This window comes from Eleutherodactylus coqui, chromosome 13, assembly GCF_035609145.1.
Source record: "Eleutherodactylus coqui strain aEleCoq1 chromosome 13, aEleCoq1.hap1, whole genome shotgun sequence".
Lineage (NCBI taxonomy): Eukaryota > Metazoa > Chordata > Amphibia > Anura > Eleutherodactylidae > Eleutherodactylus > Eleutherodactylus coqui.
This window is the reverse complement of record NC_089849.1, coordinates 123,202,198-123,220,714: the sequence shown is the minus strand read 5'-3', so window position 1 is coordinate 123,220,714 and position 18,517 is coordinate 123,202,198. Positions and strand designations below refer to the sequence as shown.

At 45.0% G+C, this 18,517-nt stretch overlaps 3 protein-coding genes across 6 annotated transcripts in view; 2 read left to right on the top strand and 1 right to left on the bottom strand.

The window, feature by feature from the left end:
• Positions 1-368: 368 nt before the first annotated feature.
• LOC136588104 (zinc finger protein ZFP2-like) lies at positions 369-15,931 on the bottom strand. Of its 4 annotated transcripts, none has more exons than XM_066587067.1 (4): positions 15,852-15,931; positions 4,025-4,093; positions 2,851-2,913; positions 369-2,768 (listed from the first exon to the last, which is right to left on the bottom strand). In XM_066587067.1, the coding sequence occupies exons 3-4, from the start codon at positions 2,882-2,884 to the stop codon at positions 1,297-1,299; spliced, it is 1,506 nt and encodes a 501-aa protein (XP_066443164.1). In that variant the 5' UTR covers positions 2,885-2,913; positions 4,025-4,093; positions 15,852-15,931; the 3' UTR covers positions 369-1,296. The 4 variants fall into 4 exon arrangements, with proteins under 4 accessions (XP_066443164.1, XP_066443163.1, XP_066443165.1 ...); XM_066587066.1 differs by lacking the exon at positions 15,852-15,931 and adding an exon at positions 15,779-15,801; XM_066587068.1 differs by lacking the exon at positions 15,852-15,931 and adding an exon at positions 15,769-15,794.
• LOC136588077 (zinc finger protein 572-like) overlaps positions 15,848-18,517 on the top strand; it is a 19,887-nt gene continuing 17,217 nt past the window's right edge. The window contains exons 1-2 of the mRNA XM_066587009.1: positions 15,848-15,925; positions 17,327-17,472. Coding sequence (XP_066443106.1) covers positions 15,916-15,925; positions 17,327-17,472 — 156 coding nt within the window. The 5' untranslated portion in view covers positions 15,848-15,915. The remainder of the gene's footprint in view (positions 15,926-17,326; positions 17,473-18,517) is intronic.
• LOC136588096 (gastrula zinc finger protein XlCGF53.1-like) overlaps positions 16,410-18,517 on the top strand; it is a 31,817-nt gene continuing 29,709 nt past the window's right edge. The window contains exon 1 of the mRNA XM_066587053.1: positions 16,410-16,441. The gene's annotated coding sequence lies outside the window, so the exon portion shown is untranslated. The remainder of the gene's footprint in view (positions 16,442-18,517) is intronic.

Here is an 18,517-nt window from a genome sequence, read left to right as displayed (position 1 = left end):
CAAGCAGTTGTAGGTAGATGAGCAACTGTCTGTTTTAAGAGGCCGATCATCATTTAATTTTTATGCCTGCACGACACGAACAACAAACAGATTCATTCGCCATTGCCGGCAGTCACGCTGAACGATGCTTCAGATCCCCGCGATCCGGTTTACAGTCGTGGAGGAGATACTAGGAAGTCTTATTCCATACAGACCAGCTAAACACCTGGGCATCTACTACATGTAACTACTACCTGCTGAGTTCTGGCTCTCACATGAGCATTTAACACACATGTATCTCCCGCGTGGAGAGCGCGCAATGCATTGTGTACCGCTGCGTGCCAACAAATCCCCATGCATGTAAGACATTCTTTATTGCGTGCGCATGGGGAAGGGCAATGACTACAGAGGGAATGCAGCATTCTCTCCTTCACTTGAGTCAGGAATGGTATCCTTTCTCCTTAAGGAGAGCACCTAGATGTGTGAGCAGACTTATAAGGCATCCATGCTCCTCTGGGAAATATGCAAATAAGGGAGATGGAAGAATACCTCTGCAGCGCCACCTGACTCACTTTGCTTTTACAGCTGCATCATCTACATTCAACACTGGCCAGTATTTCTGACTATTAGCCTATCCTTAAAATGAGGATTAACTGATTGTAACACCCACCATAGTCTGCTAATTCTCAGCGACGGCTCTTGTTAATGTAAGGGAGGTGTCACAGTAATGATGAGTAAGAGTACGTCTTTACGTTGACCTTCCAGGCATCTGAATTTGAGTGGTTTCTGCAGAATGTACATCGATTTCTGCAAAGTCTCATCATTTAAATGGGAGAAACTTCTACATCAGATGTGGAACATGTGAATGGAGGTTTAGGCTGCAGTTCCTTAGCAGTGAAAGGGCTCGTTAACATCTGCATCAGAGGTTCAATTTAGAGACTCCATTAATGTCCAGGATGAAAAGGCACCGCATGCAGTGTTATGTCATCTGGGAAACCGATGGAGGACACAATGGAAGCCTGACGTCACATGGGATCTGTCCAGCATGCGGATCTGGAACCTCAATGTCAACACAATGAAAGCGCACATGTGTGAAAGAGCCCTACGTCCACTCAACGTCTTCCTTCAGTCTAGTTTTCAAGAAACCTTGAAAAAGCATCAAGAAGACGGAAGTGTTATTAGTATTGTAATTAGGGCATTAATAAGTGAAGCTCTTTCATTACAGGTCTAGATTTGGTTTACCAAGTCATAGAATTGACTCTCTTGTCGTGCAAGTGATGATGTAGCCGCGGAGCACCCTCCTACAGTCTGTAGGTATTATTTGTCACCTGTGTGGCCTCTTTGATGCCTTTTTAAGCTATACTTCTGAGCAAACCTTTTCCCACACCGATTGCAAACATAGGGCCGCTGATCCTTTGTGTGGCTCAGTTCATGTGTCTTTAGTGTCCTCTTGTCAGAAAATGGCAGCCCACATTCATAGCAGGCATATGGCTTCTCCCCTGTGTGAATTCTCTGGTGCACAAGTAGCGATGACTTCTCAGTGAAACCTTTCCCACAATGAGTACACTTGTGCTTCTTCTCACCCGTGTGGGTCTTGTAATGTCTGTTTAAGTTGCTTCTTGCTGGAAATTCTTTTCCACAATCCGAGCACTGAAATGGCTTCTCCCCCGTGTGGATTCTTTGATGTATAAGTTGAGTGTTTGTTAGAAAACCCTTTCCACATTCACCGCAGATGACTGGCTTCTCCTTCAAGTGAATTTTTTCATGTGTAGAAAGGGCTGATTTATCCCTGCAGTTTTTCCCACACCTGGAACATATGAAGCACTTATCTCTGGTGTGTGTTCTCTGATGCCTCTCCATCTTATCCTTTGCGATAAACCTCCTTCCACATTGAGGACACTGGAAGGGCTTCTCTCCAGTGTGTGTTCTCTGGTGAACCACTAGCTGACCCTTCCATAAAAAACACCTCCCACATTCAGAACAGGCATACGGCTTGTCTCCTGCGTGCGCTCTTTCATGCGATACAAGATGGCCCTTGCTCCGAAAATGTTTGCCACACAGAGAACAGGAATAAGGTTTTTCTCCTGTGTGAATTCTTCGATGGACAACAAGATGAGAACTGTCCAAGAAACGCTTTCCACACTCGGAACACTGAAACCGTTTCTCTCCTGTGTGGATTCGCAGATGTACAGAAAGAAAAGAGCTCTTCAGAAAACACTTACCACACTCCGAACATCTGAACGGTTTTCGTTTACTCGCATTCCCTGGCTGATGTTCGGCAAGATGTTCTTCACAACGAACCAACTTCTCTGTCATGGGACTGGATGGATCTTGTTGAGCATGCACTGTGGATGAAAAGCCATCTGTATCATGTCCCTCGTCACAAGAGATGGATTCCTCCTTGATACGAAGGCACAGATCCTGGGAATAATCTGTGAGAATTTCCTCTTCACCAGAAAAGGATTCCTCCTTAATATGAAGAGAGATATAATCTGCATGTTCCATTAGTGTTTGCACATCCGTGTCCGTGAGGTGGTCCTCCTCCTTGTCGGAAACTGATTCCTCTTTAATATGAAGAGACATATACATTTCACTTGCTGTGATATCTCCTCCATCACACAAGACTGTTTCCTCTTGTTCTGTATCATCTGGAAAGCTACAACTGTCACCAATGGTGAGATCTTGTCCTTCACATAGAATGGATGTCTCATTCGAATGAGTGGATGGATGTTGTACATGACTGCAGGTATCTAATGAATGTTCCTCATGACATGAAACCAATTCTTCACCTTTAGAACAATTTGAGAGAAAGGCAATGTAATTAGAATGTCTTACTAGAGTCTAACTCCAGTTTATGAAGCCTACTCTTACCTGCTGATATGAGGGTCTGGTGAATCTCCATCATGACGTCCTCATTGAGATCCCCATGTTCTTCTAGAAATAAAGAAATAAATTATCCCATTCATTCTTCACATTTGCTCTAGATGCTGATAAATTACACACAAATAAAAAATACTTGGATAAAAATGTAAAACATCAAAAACTTGAAATCACACAGTTTATCTTGCAGACTTAATGTGGTCCTCCAACAGTGATACTAGTGCCACACAGATCCACTGAGTCTTCTACAGGTATCTATGGCTAGTCACAAGGCAGGGACATCAGTGAGTACACTTAGATGACAACACACAGACTGGTGGGCCACATGCAGCAAGGCCACACCCACTCGCAGTAGCAGTATTACACAGCCACGGGCCAATGTGAGTGGGCTTGGTCTGGCCGCATGCAGGCCATGTGTTTCAAGTAGAAGGAAGCAGGTGGAAAATGTTGTCAATATATTTTAAGTAGTACATGTGTCAGCAGGTCAGGATGAATCCTTGTATAATGAAGTTATATAATATTCTCTTTAACTTTCCATGCGAACACCTTATGGTTCTCAAGATCTTTTATATGCGTTCAGTGTTTCCTTTGCGTTGAATGGTGTTCACTGTGCAGTAAAATATGTTAAATAAATTCTGCGTATTACATCTAGACAGGACGCGTTGCATCCGAAAACCTGAAATACTCGCGCTACTGCCTACCAAACCGTGCTAAACAATAAAGCCAACTGCAAAAAGGAAAAACCTTTGTCCCTTATTAACCTTTCCCAAAGAAGGGACCTGTCTATACACAGATAACCCACCCTGACATGGAAGAACCCGACCACGTAACTTGGCCACTAGTAGACCCTACGTGAGATAGGTGAATAACAGGAAATAAGATGCAAATGATAACAAGCACAGTACTTAGCTTAGAGATGACTAATAGGAGATCCAGCACCCATCTCTGACTCCTATCACAGTCAGAGGGAGACGGAAATGAAAGAGCAATGAAGTCAAGCACAAGGCCAGGCTAAATAACCCTGACAAATTACCCACAGGTGAGACCAAGCATGTCTCACCTAATACCACTCCCACCAGAGCCAGAAGGTGGAGAAACACATACAAAACTTGTACCAGACTACCAGAAAGTAAGCGATCCCAGAACCGCTGCAACAGTACCTCACCTTTTAGAAGGGGCCCAAATTAAAAATTTCCATCAATCAGAACAGGGGAAGGAGTAGATGAACCATTTCCTGAAACAACAAACATTTTCAAAAGAGATTTATGAAACACAATTAGTTATTTTCACAAAACTGGGGGTCTCCAAACAAAACTATACAGGATTAATTTTTTCAATGATTTCGAAAGGGCCGAAAAAACGTGGACATAACTTGAAGGACTGTTTGAGTTTTACGTTTTTAGTCGAGAACCAAACCAAGTCTCCCACCAAGAAATTAGTTCCCTTAGAACCCCTATTATTTGCCACTCACTTGAAATTTTGAACTGTCCTCCGAAAATTCTTCTGAATGTTTTTCCACACTGCCTCGATGTCAAAAGAGAACTCATTCTCCTCTGACACATTGGACACATTTTTAGAACAGAGACCAAAACGTGGATGGAACCCAAAATTACAAAAGAAAGGTGACGTTCCCGAAGATTCCAATGATCTATTGTTCAGTGCAAATTCAGCTAATGGCAACAATCCCGACCAATTCTCCTGATTCTCTGAGACATAACACCGCGAGTATTGTTCCAGACTCTGGTTACATCTCTCTGCCTGGCCATTAGTCTCTGAATGGTGTGCCAAAGAAAAGGAGAGCTGAATTCCCACCCGAAAGAAAGTAAAACACCAGAATCTGGAAACAAACTGGACCCCATGATCACAAACGATATTCGCTGCTAACTCGTGTAATCTCACAATATGAGTAATGAAACATCTAAAATAAGGTTTTAGCATTAGGAAGACTGGGAAGAGCCATAAAATGACACATCTTGCTAAAACGATCAACCACAACCCAGTTGACAGTGTTACCCTCAGAAAGCAGCAAATCCGTAATAAAGTCCATAGACAAATGAGTCCAAGGTTTAACGGGTATTGGCAAAGACATCAACCTCCCAGCAGGGTGATTACAAGGCAATTTTGTTCTGGCACAAACCTCACAAGAAGAGTCAAAGCTGAATATATCTCGTCGTAATGATGGCCACCAAAAGATTCTTGTAATTTTCAGGTATTATTAATCCCTGGATGACCAGCTAACACGGAACTATGTACTTCATATAGCACCTGTAGTCTCAACTAAACGTGAACAAAAAGTTTTACGCCGGAAGGCTCGAATGGGGCTAAATCCTGCACTTTACGGACCTGTTCCTCCAAATCTAGTGAAACTGCTGACCCAATCAACCCCTCAGAAAGATTGGGCGCAGGAGGTTTGTCCGAAAACACTGGGACAAAAATTCCTTGAAGGGGCATTGGTCATTACATTTATACTGCCAGGAAGATATGTAACTATAAAGTCGAAACGCGAGAAAAATAATGACCACCGCGCCTGTCTCGGATTGAGTCTTTTAGCTGCCACTAAGTAGATCAGGCTTTTGTGGTCCATAAAAACCGTCACCTTATGTCGAGCCCCTTTTGAGGAGATGACGCTACTCTTCAAAAGCCCACTTAATGGCCAACAGCTCTGTCACCAATATCATAATTTTGCTCAGTAGTAAATTTACTTTAAAAAAATGCACAAGGACGAAGATTTTGCAATGTAGTAGTTCCCTGAGAAAGCACCACTCCAACCCCAACCTCGAAGGCATAAACCTTCACGAAAGATCTGCATGAGTCTGGTTGCATTAGAACCAGAGCCATCGCAAAATATCTCTTTAAGGCAAGAAAAGATTGTAATGCCCTTGGAGACATCTAGAAGGAAAACAACCTTTCTTTGTCACATTAGAGGCTTAATCACCACCGAAAATCCTCTAATAAATGTTCAATAGTAATTGGCTAACTCCAGAAACCTTCGGAGGGCTTTCACATTTTCAGGTAGCACCCAGTCCTACACCGCCCTGACCTTCTCCCATTTCATCTGGAAACCCTTTGCGGTCAGGGGCGTAACTATAGAGGATGCAGTTGCACCCGGGCCCAGGAGCCTTAGGGGGCCCATAAGGCCTTTCTTCTCCATATAGGGAGCCCAGTACTATGAATAAAGCATTAGAGTTGGGGGTCCTGTTACAGATTTTGCATTGGGCCCAGAAGCTTCAAGTTATGCCCCTGTTTGCGGTAATAACGTGTCTCAGAAATGTGATCTCTTGCATAGAAAAAAACCACACTCTTTCCTTTTATCAAACAAATTATTATTATTCAATGCTTAAAGAACTTGCCGAACATGAGAAATGTGCGAATCAAAATCTGTTAAAAGAGAACAATATCATCGGGATATAACAGTACAAAGTGGCCGATAAATTTATAAAGAACCTCAATAATGATGGACTGGAAAACTGTAGGGGCATTTGTTACACCAAAAGGCATCACCAGGTTCTCATAATGCCCTTCGGGGTGTTAAAGGCAGTTTTCCATTCATCCCTCTCCTTAATCCTAATCAAATTATATGCCCTTCATAAATCCAACTTCAAGAACTAGTTGGCGCCATTCAACTGAGAAAACGGGTCCGCAATGAGATGCAATGGGTAAGTATTACGCTTGGTGGTTTTATTTAGCTCTCTGAAATCAAGACAGGGCTGTAAACCCCAATCCTTTTTCTTGACCCTACAGTCTGGGATAATTTCCACAGAGCAATCTCCCTCTCCGTGAGGTCGTAACTTGTCTGTCCCCTCCTGAGCAAAGACATCAGAGAAATCCGCAATATATTCAGGAAATTCATCAACTTGCATGGAAGATACTTTTACAAATAAACAACAAAAAATACAGTAAGGACTCAATTTAGAGATGTCCCCCTTCTCCCAATCCACCACAGGTTTATGCAAATGCAACCAAGGCAAACCTAAAGGGCCATTTAGACACAACGATCGTCGTATCTATTTATGCCACAAGGTGATCGCTCGAGCAGGGGATGCAGAAGACAAGCGAGGCCGCTTGTCTTCTGCATCCAGCTGTTCTCTGCACGGAGCGCGTGGGTTTTATACAACCAAGCACTCCGAGTGGGGTATGGAGAACACAACTGGACAGCTCTGTTCTTTATACCCAGCCTGTATTCAGGGAGCGAAATACAGCTGAAACAATAGTATCAGCTGTATCCCGCTGTGAATTCCTGATAAGCATGCTGAAAGACAACGATGTGGGACGGCTTAACGAAAACTGAACGATGTCAGTGCAGTTAGACACAACGATTTTTGAGCGATAAACGGTCTGTCTAAATGGGCCTTAAGACAACCTGCATTGGGAGGGATTTCATGACATATAGAAAGATAGTCTCAGTATGAAATAATCCAATCTTTAGACAAACATCTGGAACACAGAACTTCAAACACTTCTGTGATAATGGAGAGATGTCGATGGTGGACACAGGTGAATCCAGAGGTTTTACCTCTAACCCTAAGTATTTAACCGTTTCATGATGGATTAAGTCAACACCAGCTCCACAATGCAAATAGACTGTGATCAGATCACTATCACCCCCCAAGAAGGATCTCCGTGGGAAGAACCAGCCTGGAGGACGACATCCAAACAATCTGAGGGCCTGGAGGGAACTTCCCTCTAACCTCCAGGCCACCTAGTTTTCCGTCAGAGACCTATTGGCAAAGACCATTCTGAACAAAATGTCCAGTATGATTACAGAAAAAGCACCGTCCTCTAAACTGAACCTTCTTCTCTCTCCTGATATTGCCAGCTAATAAACCCAGTTGCATGGGTTCCTCCCCATCAGAACGTTAAAGTAGAGGAAAACTCATTGTGTCTTTCTCTAACCTATCTACCAACTCTAATGGCTAAAGACATTGCATCCTCAAGATTGTGAAGAACTGGATAAGCAACCAATAAGTCTTTCATTTTATTAGCCAGACCACAATAAAACTGGTTTTGTAAAGCATCGTTATTCCACTAAGCTTCTGTCGCCCAACAACAGAATTCAGTGCAGAAATTCTAAATAGAAGGATCTCCCTGATTTAAACCTCTGAGTTTTCCCTCTGCCAGTGACATCCTATCAGGATTGTCACATTTTAAACCTAGTGCAGAGAAAAGACTATCCACCGAGCACAAAGCTTCAGAGGAGGGAGGCAAGGAAAAAACCCACGCCTGGGGAGCCCACTGGAACCTGGAAATGACGATGCCCACCCAAAACCTAAATGGGATCCATAGCAGATAAGTGAAGATATCCCACCAAGTAAGTGTAGGCTGTTTAATATGTTACATTCAGGCAAGATGCGCTGGATCTGTAAATCTAAAATAAGCACATGCATGCCAAACTAGTAGACCCTACGTGAGATAGGGGAATAACAGGAAACAAGATGAAAATGATAACAAGTGCAGTACTTTAGAGATGACTCAGGCAAATAGGAGATCCAGCACAAAGCTCTGATTTCTATCACAGTCGAAGGAAGACTAAAATTAAACAGCAATGAGCTAAGCAGCAGGCTAGGCTAAATAGCCCTGACAATTACCCTAGGTGAGGCCAAGCATGTCTCCCCTAATACCACTCCCATCGGAGTCAGAAGATGGAGAAACACCTACAAAACCTGCACCAGACCACCAGAAAGGAAGTGATCCCAGAACTGCAGCAACATTGCGGGTCAGTATGATTATTTCTATAGCAAATTTATATTATTTTTTATGTTCTGCTACTTTCTCACACTTTTAAAAAAAATGGATATTTTTCTGTATTGCCATATTCAAAGACCCCTAACATTTTTTCCCTTGTCAATGGTGCAGAATGAGGGTTTTTTATTTGTGGGACAAGTCGTATCTTTTAATGGTACAATATGATGATCCATATCAGTTTTTGATCACTCTCTATTCTAATTTTTGAAAGATGAGATATGTAAAATTAGCTATTTTTTCATGTCTTTTTAAAATATATTTTTTCACAGCATGCACCATCTGGGTTAAATAATTTTAAATAATGCTATCTCCTTCTCTTCTTCCTCCACACTCTCTCCATTTCTTTTTTTTTTTTTTGCTCTGTCTCTTATTTCCGTCTTTCTCTTCGTCTCTTTTTTCTTGCCTTCTGTCTTTTTTTCTAACTCTCCCCATCTCTTTTTTTTGCCCTCACTTTTTATGTACTCCGCCTTTTTCTCTTCTCTCTTTTTCCGTCGCAGCTCGTTTTCATTCTGGCTCTTGTTCTCACACACCCTGTATGCTGACATGTCCCTTTGTACAATCTACGCTCTAAAGGGCACTCCCACTTTTGATATGACCTGAGAACTACCCTGAGAAATGTTCTACCAGGGTGACATTTCTGGATATACCATGCATGATCATCACAATACTGTAGCACGCTCTGTGTATTCTTATAGGGTTGCCTGACTTTACAACTGACAAGAATGGAGTTAGGCCGGCTTAACATGACCGGGTCGGATCCTCATCTCAGAGGTAGAACTAAAATTACAGCAGTTCTGGATTCATTACATATTTGACACCAGCCTCTTCCTCTCTCACAGACTGCACCCCATGGCCCCCTTCCTTCAGCACTCACCCTACTTTCATCTTTGAGTAGGTAGCCTTGTATCCTACTTTCCCTGAATCCATTAAGGCTTATGCCGAAAGGTAGGTGTCTGTTAAAGTTAGGAACTGGCAATAGTTTCCTGGATGTGGGGGATGGGCTCACATGTTTTGATCAAAATATGTGTATAACTTTGCCATTTTTGTGGTTAGTCTCTATAGATAGAAATAGAGGAAAAAACAACAATAAAATCATCATAGGGGTTTTCTGAAACCTGCGGATCTCATAAAGGTAACAAGTTTCTGTCAATTACTAAAACTAATTACCTCACCCAACTTGCACAGGACCCAACTAGAGGGACGGACATTGTGGATTTAATAACACACAGAATAACAGGGGTCTGTCAGGAGGCACCTGGGAAATATTGACCATAATATAATATATTTCGATTTCTCTTTCAATAGGGTGTTTTGCTGGGAAATCACAAAAGTACTAAACTTCAGGAAGGCAAAGTTTGTTCAGCTTCAAGATGCTCTTAACGTTATTGACTGAGAAATAAGAGAACCAGCAGTATATAGGAAACGTTTAAAAACATCCTAACTACTTACTGTGAGCGGTTCATACCTTGCAGGAATAAAAGGGTTAGTAATAGGAGAAAACCAATATGGCTTAATAAATATGTAAAGGGGGCAATAAAGAGCAAAAAGAAAGCGTTTAAACTATTAAAGCAAGAAAGCAGCAAAAAAGCACTAAAAACCTATAAGGAAAAAAAATAATTAAGTAAAAAGCAAATAAAAGCAGCAAAGATGGAGACAGAGAGACTTATTGCCGAAGAGAGTAAGACTAACCCTAAACTGTTCTTCAATTATGTAAATAGTAAGAAGCTTAAAGGGGTTGTCCCGAGGCAGCAAGTGGGTCTATACACTTCTGCATGGCCATAATAATGCACTTTGTAATGTACATTGTGCATTAATTATGAGCCATACAGAAGTTATAAGAAGTTTTATACTTACCTGCTCCGTTGCTGGCGTCCTCGTCTCCATGGTGCCGACTAATTTTCGCCCTCCGATGGCCAAATTAGCCGCGCTTGCGCAGTCCGGGTCTTCTCCTCTTCTCTATGGGGCTCCGTGTAGCTTCGCCCCGTCACGTGCCGATTCCAGCCAATCAGGAGGCTGGAATCGGCAATGGACCGCACAGAAGCCCTGCGGTCCATGAAGACAGAGGATCCCGGCGGCCATCTTCAGCAGGTGAGTATGAAGACGCCGGACCGCCGGGATTCAGGTAAGCGCTGTGCGGGTGGTTTTTTTAACCCCTGCATCGGGGTTGTCTCGCGCCGAACGGGGGGGGGGTTTAAAAAAAAAAAAAAACCGTTTCGGCGCGGGACATCTCCTTTAAACCTTAAATTATTCCCCTTTAAAAAGTAATGAGGGAAGAATTGTAGCAGGTGATGAGGTGAAAGCAAATCTATTATATAGTTTTTTCTTCAGTGTATTCATAGAGGAAAATGAAATGTCAGATGAGATGCAGAGTGATAAAGTAAACTCTCCACTAAATGTCACCAGTCTAACCCAGGAAGAAGTGCAGAGCCGTCTAAGATAGACAAATCACAGGTCCTGTTGGCATAAACCCCTGGGTTCTAAAAGAATGAAGTAATGTGATAGACAGACAGTTGTTTCTTATATTTAAGTAGTGATGGGTCTGTTCCACTGGATTGGTGCATTGCAAATTTGGTGCTGATATTCAAAAAGTGAACCTGGAAACTACAGGCTGGTAAGTCTTACTTCTATTGTCGGTAAAATGTTTGAGGGGTTTCTAAGAGCTGCTATCCTGGAGTACCTCTAGGAAAATAGCTGTATAACTCCATAATAGCATGGGTTTGTGAGAGATCGCACCTGTCAATCCAATGTGATCAGCTTCTACGAGGAAGTAAGTTCTAGACTGGACCGGGGAGTCAGTGGATCTGAAAGTTTCCAAAGTGTTTGCTACTGTGCCACATAAAAGGTTGGTATATGAAATGAGAATGCTTGGTCTGGGCAAGAATGTGTGAAAATGGGTAAGCAACTGGTCAGTGATAGAAAGCAGAGGGGGGTTGTTAATGGTACTCTGAGTGGGTCAGAGTTACTAGTGGGATACCACAGGGGCAGTATTGCAGGGGTCACTGTTACTAGTGGAGTACTACAGGGGTTCTTATTGTATAGTCCCTGTTACTAGGGGGGTACCATAGGGAGCAGTATTGGGCCCTATTCTTTTTAATATATTAATGACCGGTTAGAACTATTGTACAGTAAAATAACAATATTTGCAAATGACACAAAACTATGTAAAGATATAAATACGAGAGAACACAAGGAGACTGCAGGAGGATCTTGATAAGTTGGGAGCGGAAGAGTGGTAATGGAGGTGTAAGGCCTCCTTCCCACGAGCGTGACGGGCTCCGCAGCGTAATATTACGCAGTGAAGCCCGTCACGGCGCCCCCCAGAGCCCCTATACTTACCTGCGGGACATAGCGTGAAATCGCTTCCCCGCCCACCGCCGCCGCGTCACCGCTCGTCACCGCCCACCGCCGCGCGTCACCAGCCGTGTCACGTGCACGGCCGGCCGTGTCACGTGAGGCGGCCGGACCGCGTCATTTGGCGTCATATGACGCTCGGCGGTGGGCGGGAAAGCGTTTTTTCACGCTATCTCCCGCTGGTTACAGCGGGAGATAGCGTGAATGGACGGCTTCCATTGACTGCAATGGAAGCCGTCAGTGCGTACAGCCCGTCCTCACCCGCAGAAAATAGAGCATGCTGCGGGTGAGGACGGGAGAAATCGCGGTGCGTAATTCCGCGGTGGAATTACGCATCGTGAGCATTGAGCTATTAGGTTCAATAGAACCTAATAGCTGCGTGCAACGCAGCGGATTTTCGCCGCGAATTACGCGGCGGAAATCCGTTCGTGGGAAGGAGGCCTAACACTGATAAATGTGAGGTTCTGCACACAGGCAGAGAAATCCATGTCACCATTATACACTAAATGGGAAGCCACTGGGGAACATTGACATAGAAAAGAACTTGGGGGTTTCAGTTAACTGTAAGCTTAAGGCCTCATGTCCACGGGCAGATTGGATTTGCGGAATCCGAGCGGGGCACCTGCGCAGGAGATCTGAAAATCAAGCCACCCATAGGGATGCATGGGTGTCCGCAAATTAATTAAAGCATGTGGATTTGATTTTCAGACCTTCTGGTCCGGAAAACGAATCACAGCATGCTCCATTGCTGTGTGGATCTCACACTGACTACTTCAATTGAAGTCAATGGAAGCCGTCCGATCCACGGCCATCCCACAGCTGACACTGCAGATGTGCTGCGGATTTGCAGGAAAGCAGGAGTTTAAAAAAAAGTGTACTGCATATGCACGCGACGTGCCGGCTGGCCGACACACCCGCAGTGCAGAAGAAGGGAGATCCAGACAGGAGGGAGAACACCCGCACAGGTAAAAAAAAGTTCTCTGCCACGGTGTCCTACCCGCCTGTGGACATGAGGCCTAACTGGAGCAACCAGTGTCAGCCAGCTGCTGCCAAGGCAATCAGTATCATGGGGTGCATCAAAAGAGGTCTAGGGGCGCATGACGACAACAGAACACAGATGCGATATCGCTGTCACCAGTGTGAAAGAGGCTTGATGGTGATACGATATAAGAGTATAAGAGGGTCTGGATGGCTTTCTTGAGTGTTATAATATTACATGTTATATCACTGATTACTCAGAAGGGTCGGGGATCCGGGGATCCGGGGATTATTCCGATTGCCATATTAGGATTGAAGGAATTCTTTTCCCTTAAATGAGGAAAATTAGTTTCTACCTCACTGGGGTTATTTGCCTTCTCTGGATCAACATTGCAGCATAATAGGCTAAAGTGGATGGATAGGGACTTTTTTCTGTTAGATTACTATGTTTAAAACAGTTCTGCAGGTTCCTTCAGATAGCATCTGGGTACTTCATAGCGGTGCTCAAACTGCTGCATAACTTGGTGGAACCTCTCTCCTTGTTCCTCGGAGTATGCTCCCATGTTCTGCTTGAATTTATGAGAATCCAGGATATGAACCTTGAACGACATCCAGCAGCCCATAGCATGGTATTTCTTTACCATTGTTTCCACCAACTCCACATAGTTGTTTGCTTTGTGATTTCCCAAGAACCCCTGAACCACAGGAACTAAACTGCTCCAAGCTGCTGTCTGTACTTCTGTGAGCATGTCAGGAAATTTCAGACATTCTATGGAGAAATGGAGAGTCCTACATCTGGGCACAAAAAATGAAAAAAAGCACATACAGAATGAGAGGAATTGGGCTAAGCAGCAGCACATGTGAAAAAGACTTGGGTATACTAATAGATGATAGACTGAACATGAGTCAACAATGTGATGCAGCAGCCAAAAAGACAAACATGATTCTGGGATGTATTAAGAGAGGCATAGAGTCTAGACCACGTGAGGTTATTATCCCCTCTACTCTTCTTTGGTCAGACCTCATCTGGAATACTGTGTCCAGTTCTGGGCACCCCACCTTAAAAGAGACATTGACAAACTGGAGCAAGTTCAGAGAAGAGTTACCAAGATGGTAAGCGGTCTGCAAATCATGTCCTATGAGGAACGGTTAAAGGATCTGGGAATGTTTAGCTTGCAAAAAAGATGGCTGAGAGGAGACTTAATAGCTGTCTACAAATATCTGAAGGGCTGTCACAGTGCAGAGGGATCAGCCCTATTCTCATTTGTACAAGGAAAGACTAGAAGCAATGGGATGAAACTGAAAGAGAGGAGACACATTAGATATTAGACAGTGAGGGGGATCCATGAGTGGAACAGGTTGCCACGGGAGGTGGTGAGTTCTCCCTCAATGGAAGAGTTCAAACAAATGCTGGACAAATATGAATCCTACACTGAGCAGGGGGTTGGACCAGATGAGCCTGGAGGTCCCTTCCAACTCTACCACTCTATGATTCTCTTGATTTGTGGTCCCATGAAGATGCCAGCTTTTACCTTGGCCTAAGTCTGCTTCGGGAAGAAGTTTAGTAGATGTTTTATCGCTGTAGATTCTTTATTTACAGCTGTGACAAAATGTTTCATAAGCCTGAGTTTTATGTGAAGAGGTGGCATCAGAATCCTCTTAGGATCTCCTAGGGGTTCCCACTTGACGTTGCTTCGTCCAACAGTGAAGTCAATCCGTTCAGGCCAGTCATGTCGATGTTAGTTATCAGTTTTGGCTCTGCTATCTCAAAGACAAAGATAGTAAGGAAGCATTGTGAAACCACCTTGAAAACCCATTAGGAAAGCAACCATCTTGAAGTCTCCAATTACGCCCCCATACTGATTGTACTTCAGAACTTGCAGGAATGTGATGCTACTGTCCTCCTCCTTGAGATGCGGGGAGCCACAGGAAGGGATTAATGAAAGGAACCAGACATTTTCATTGTGCCCTGTGTGGACACGCTCTGCATTGTGGAATGACTTTGGCTCATGGTTGTAAGGAATGTCAGGGAAACATTCGAAATACAAAATCATATATTTTTAATTATCGATGTCCGGACCACAAAAGCAAACTTTTTTTTATATGAAAGTTATGTTCCATTATATCTTACAATAAGGCAACAGGAACAAATACACTTCTCTTAGACACAAGAATCGCGGGTTTTGCCGAATGAATTATCAGCCGTTTAGACCTAACAATTTCTGTGCAGACATCTGCAGTGAGGAACGATTGGGGGAAGCGGCTGCGGGGATCATTCATCAGACCTGAAATCATCTCGGTCGCCCACTGCCTCGGCCTGTGCCAACAGGCAATTGTTCATCTTTGACTGGAGGCGGGTGGGCACAAGTGACCCTCGGCCCGCTGTGCCCCCAGACACTGAGGGATGATCTCTCCTGTATGACAGCACTGGGGTGGTCATGGCTGGGACGACTGACGGGCGCTCTGCACCCCACAGCTCACCCCCTGTAAAGGAGCCTTTACTTGCACCTGCCGAGTTATTTGTTCCAAGTGTTGACTTTGATTTTCTTGTTGCTCCAACATACAGTCCCATGTAAATACAACACTTTCCTGCCATCATCTCTTTCTACAATCCCTCTCTACACAGTCCCAAGTAAATAAATCACTCCCCATCACCTCCAGCCCCTCCGACACACAGTCCCATGTAAATACAGCCCTCCAGCCCCCCCCCCGACACATAGTCCCATGTAAATACAGCCCTCCAGCCCCTCCGACACACAGTCCCATGTAAATACAGCCCACAGTCCCATGTAAATACAGCCCTCCAGCCCCTGTGAGCTCCTCACCCCCCTCCCTCACCAGTACACACATGTAGATGAGCTCTGGTGCTGCTGCTTCCTGTCACCCCGGAGGCCCCGCCCATCCTGTGACATCATACCTACCAGGAGCCACTCCATTCTAGACAGGCCCATCCATATATAAAGGGAGCGAGGCCGGTGGCTGCGGATGACTCTAGGTGATGGTGATATAGGGCTGATGGCGGGAGGGGGCACAGCTGTGTGTGTGGTGTGCCCTGCAGATAGTGCCATGGCCCCCCATGTAGGGCCGGCAGCTGCGGATGACTCTAGGTGATGGTGATATAGGGCTGATGGCGGGAGGGGGCACAGCTGTGTGTGTGGTGTGCCCTGCAGATAGTGCCATGGCCCCCATGTAGGGCTGATGGCGGGAGGGGGCACAGCTGTGCGTGTGGTGTGCCCTGCAGATAGTGCCATGGCTCCCATGTAGGGCCGGCGGCTGTGGATGACTCTAGGTGATGGTGATATAGGGTTGATGGCAGGAGGGGGCACAGCTGTGCGTGTGGTGTGCCCTGCAGATAGTGCCATGGCTCCCATGTAGGGCCGGCGGCTGTGGATGACTCTAGGTGATGGTGATATAGGGTTGATGGCAGGAGGGGGCACAACTGTGTGTGTGGTGTGCCCTGCAGATAGTGCCATGGCTCCCATGTAGGGCCGGCGGCTGCGGATGACTCTAGGTGATGGTGATATAGGGCTGATGGCGGGAGGGGGCACAACCGTGTGTGCCCTGCAGATAGTGCCATGTCGGCAACCCACAGCGGCTAACTGAGATTTCTTGTAGCTTCGCCTTTTCTGCCAGCAGACCTGCAGTGTATAAGCGATGTGTGACCGCGCCGCCCGGCGGATTTACATGCCCCATGTTTTGCAGCATGAAATGCTCGAACTTTCAATGTTTGGCTGTTTTATTCCCTTTCTTCTGTTCCATCCTGTTTTATTATAACATGTACAACTGCAATAAAAGAATAAAACAAGCCCATAGCAGAATCCAGCCCCAACCCCGGCCGGAGCCCCCCGTGTACCCGTCTGCTGTAGTCTCCATCTGTGCAGCGAATGGTCCGACAGCCGTTTCGGGGTTTTCTGTGTATGGATTCTGGCTTGGTTTTCTGTTCCCAGTCGTTGCTCTACAGACCTTTATAAAGGGTAAAGCATTGATTTGAAGGAATGCTGCCATCCAATAGGTGGCGCTGCAGAGGTATTGTTCCATCTCCCTTATTTGCATATTTCCCAGAGGAGCATGGATGCCTTATAAGTCTCCTCACTCGCCTTACTGGTGCTCTCCCTAAGGAGCGATGGTGTCTTAAGACACATAACACAGGATGCTGGGGCTTCATGCTATACATTTCTAGCGTCATACCTGCCCACAACCAGTAGGGGCACTGTAGTTATTGCTTCACTACAATGAGATTCGACACAATGCAAGTTAGGTTCTAAATGATGTACGAGGCATTTTCTAACCCCAAGAGCTGACAGTCTAATACGAAGTAGTAGTGATGTGAAACAATAGACTTGCATTGTGGCTAATGAGTGTGATTTGTGTTTTTATTTCTGTGTGTGATGGACAGAAGGGCAAAGTGTGAAATCCCAAACTATTGGACCATCGTATAGCCCTATTCTGAATGAGGCTTCGAGGATGGACAAGGGCGCGAATAACGTAACCGAGACGGTGCTGCACCTCACCCTGGAGATCATCTACCTGCTGACCGGAGAGGTGAGGGCTTCTGGGAATGCATTATGGTGCATGATGTTACTGCGACCACTCCAGGATTACGTTCACACCTGCTGGAAACGGCATCATAAGACATAATAGGACGTTATTAGCAAATCGGCGCCAATGCTCTCCTTTCTGCAGCGCCACTGCCTTGTTTAGTAAAGTCAGCTCGGGTATCAGCATAGTGTCAGTTGGCACAATCCACAGGCTCAGTTACTGCATATTGGAGCGATGTAACACAAGATACTATACAGAAAATGGAATCCTCCATGCCCACCCGTATCACATCCTGTATCCAAGCTACAGGCGGTACAACAAGGTACTAGAGCCTCCATGCCCACCCATATCACATCCTGTATCCAAGCTACAGGCGGTACAACAGGGTACTAGATCCTCCATGCCCACCCATATCACATCCTGTATCCAAGCTACAGGCGGTACAACAGGGTACTAGAGCCTCCATGCCTGCCCATATCACATCCTGTATCCAAGCTACAGGCGGTACAACAGGGTACTAGATCCTCCATGCCCACCCCTATCACATCTTGTATCCAAGCTACAGGCGGTACAACAGGGTACTAGAGCCTTTATGTTCAAAAAGTGTTTTATTTGAGACTTTGCAGCATACAAACTATAACAACATCTGCTTTGTTACAAACCGGTGTACTATATTTCTATGGCTTCCAGAGTTGTGAGGACGTGCCCTCGTCTCGTACCCTTCTCTTCTGTTCTTGATTTGTGCAATAAGTCTCTTGTTAGTCTCTGTAGCCCTCAGTGGGTAGCTACTTAAAACTTCAGAAATACTTCTTTAATTTTGCTAATGTAATCCAACACTAATACAGTAGTATAGAAACTATATTTTAAATTCTGGAACCGGGTGTTCTCCCCGCCCCCGGGCGCCGAGCCAACCGGGACCGGCTTTCAGCTTAAGTACAATACAGTTAACGTATCGTGGGGAACGAAAAGAGGAGAATTAGGGAGCTATTGGGAAATGGAAAGAGAGCGAGATGAAAAGAAGGGAAAGGAAGATGTGGGAGAAAAGAAG

Bases quoted from the DNA above. Each gene is read 5' to 3' on its own strand.
- LOC136588104 (XM_066587067.1), bottom strand. From the start codon at position 2,884: ATGATGGAGATTCACCAGACCCTCATATCAGCAG. The intron at 2,769-2,850 runs GTAAGAGTAGGC...ATTGTTCTAAAG, and splicing joins CCAGACCCTCATATCAGCAG to GTGAAGAATTGGTTTCATGT.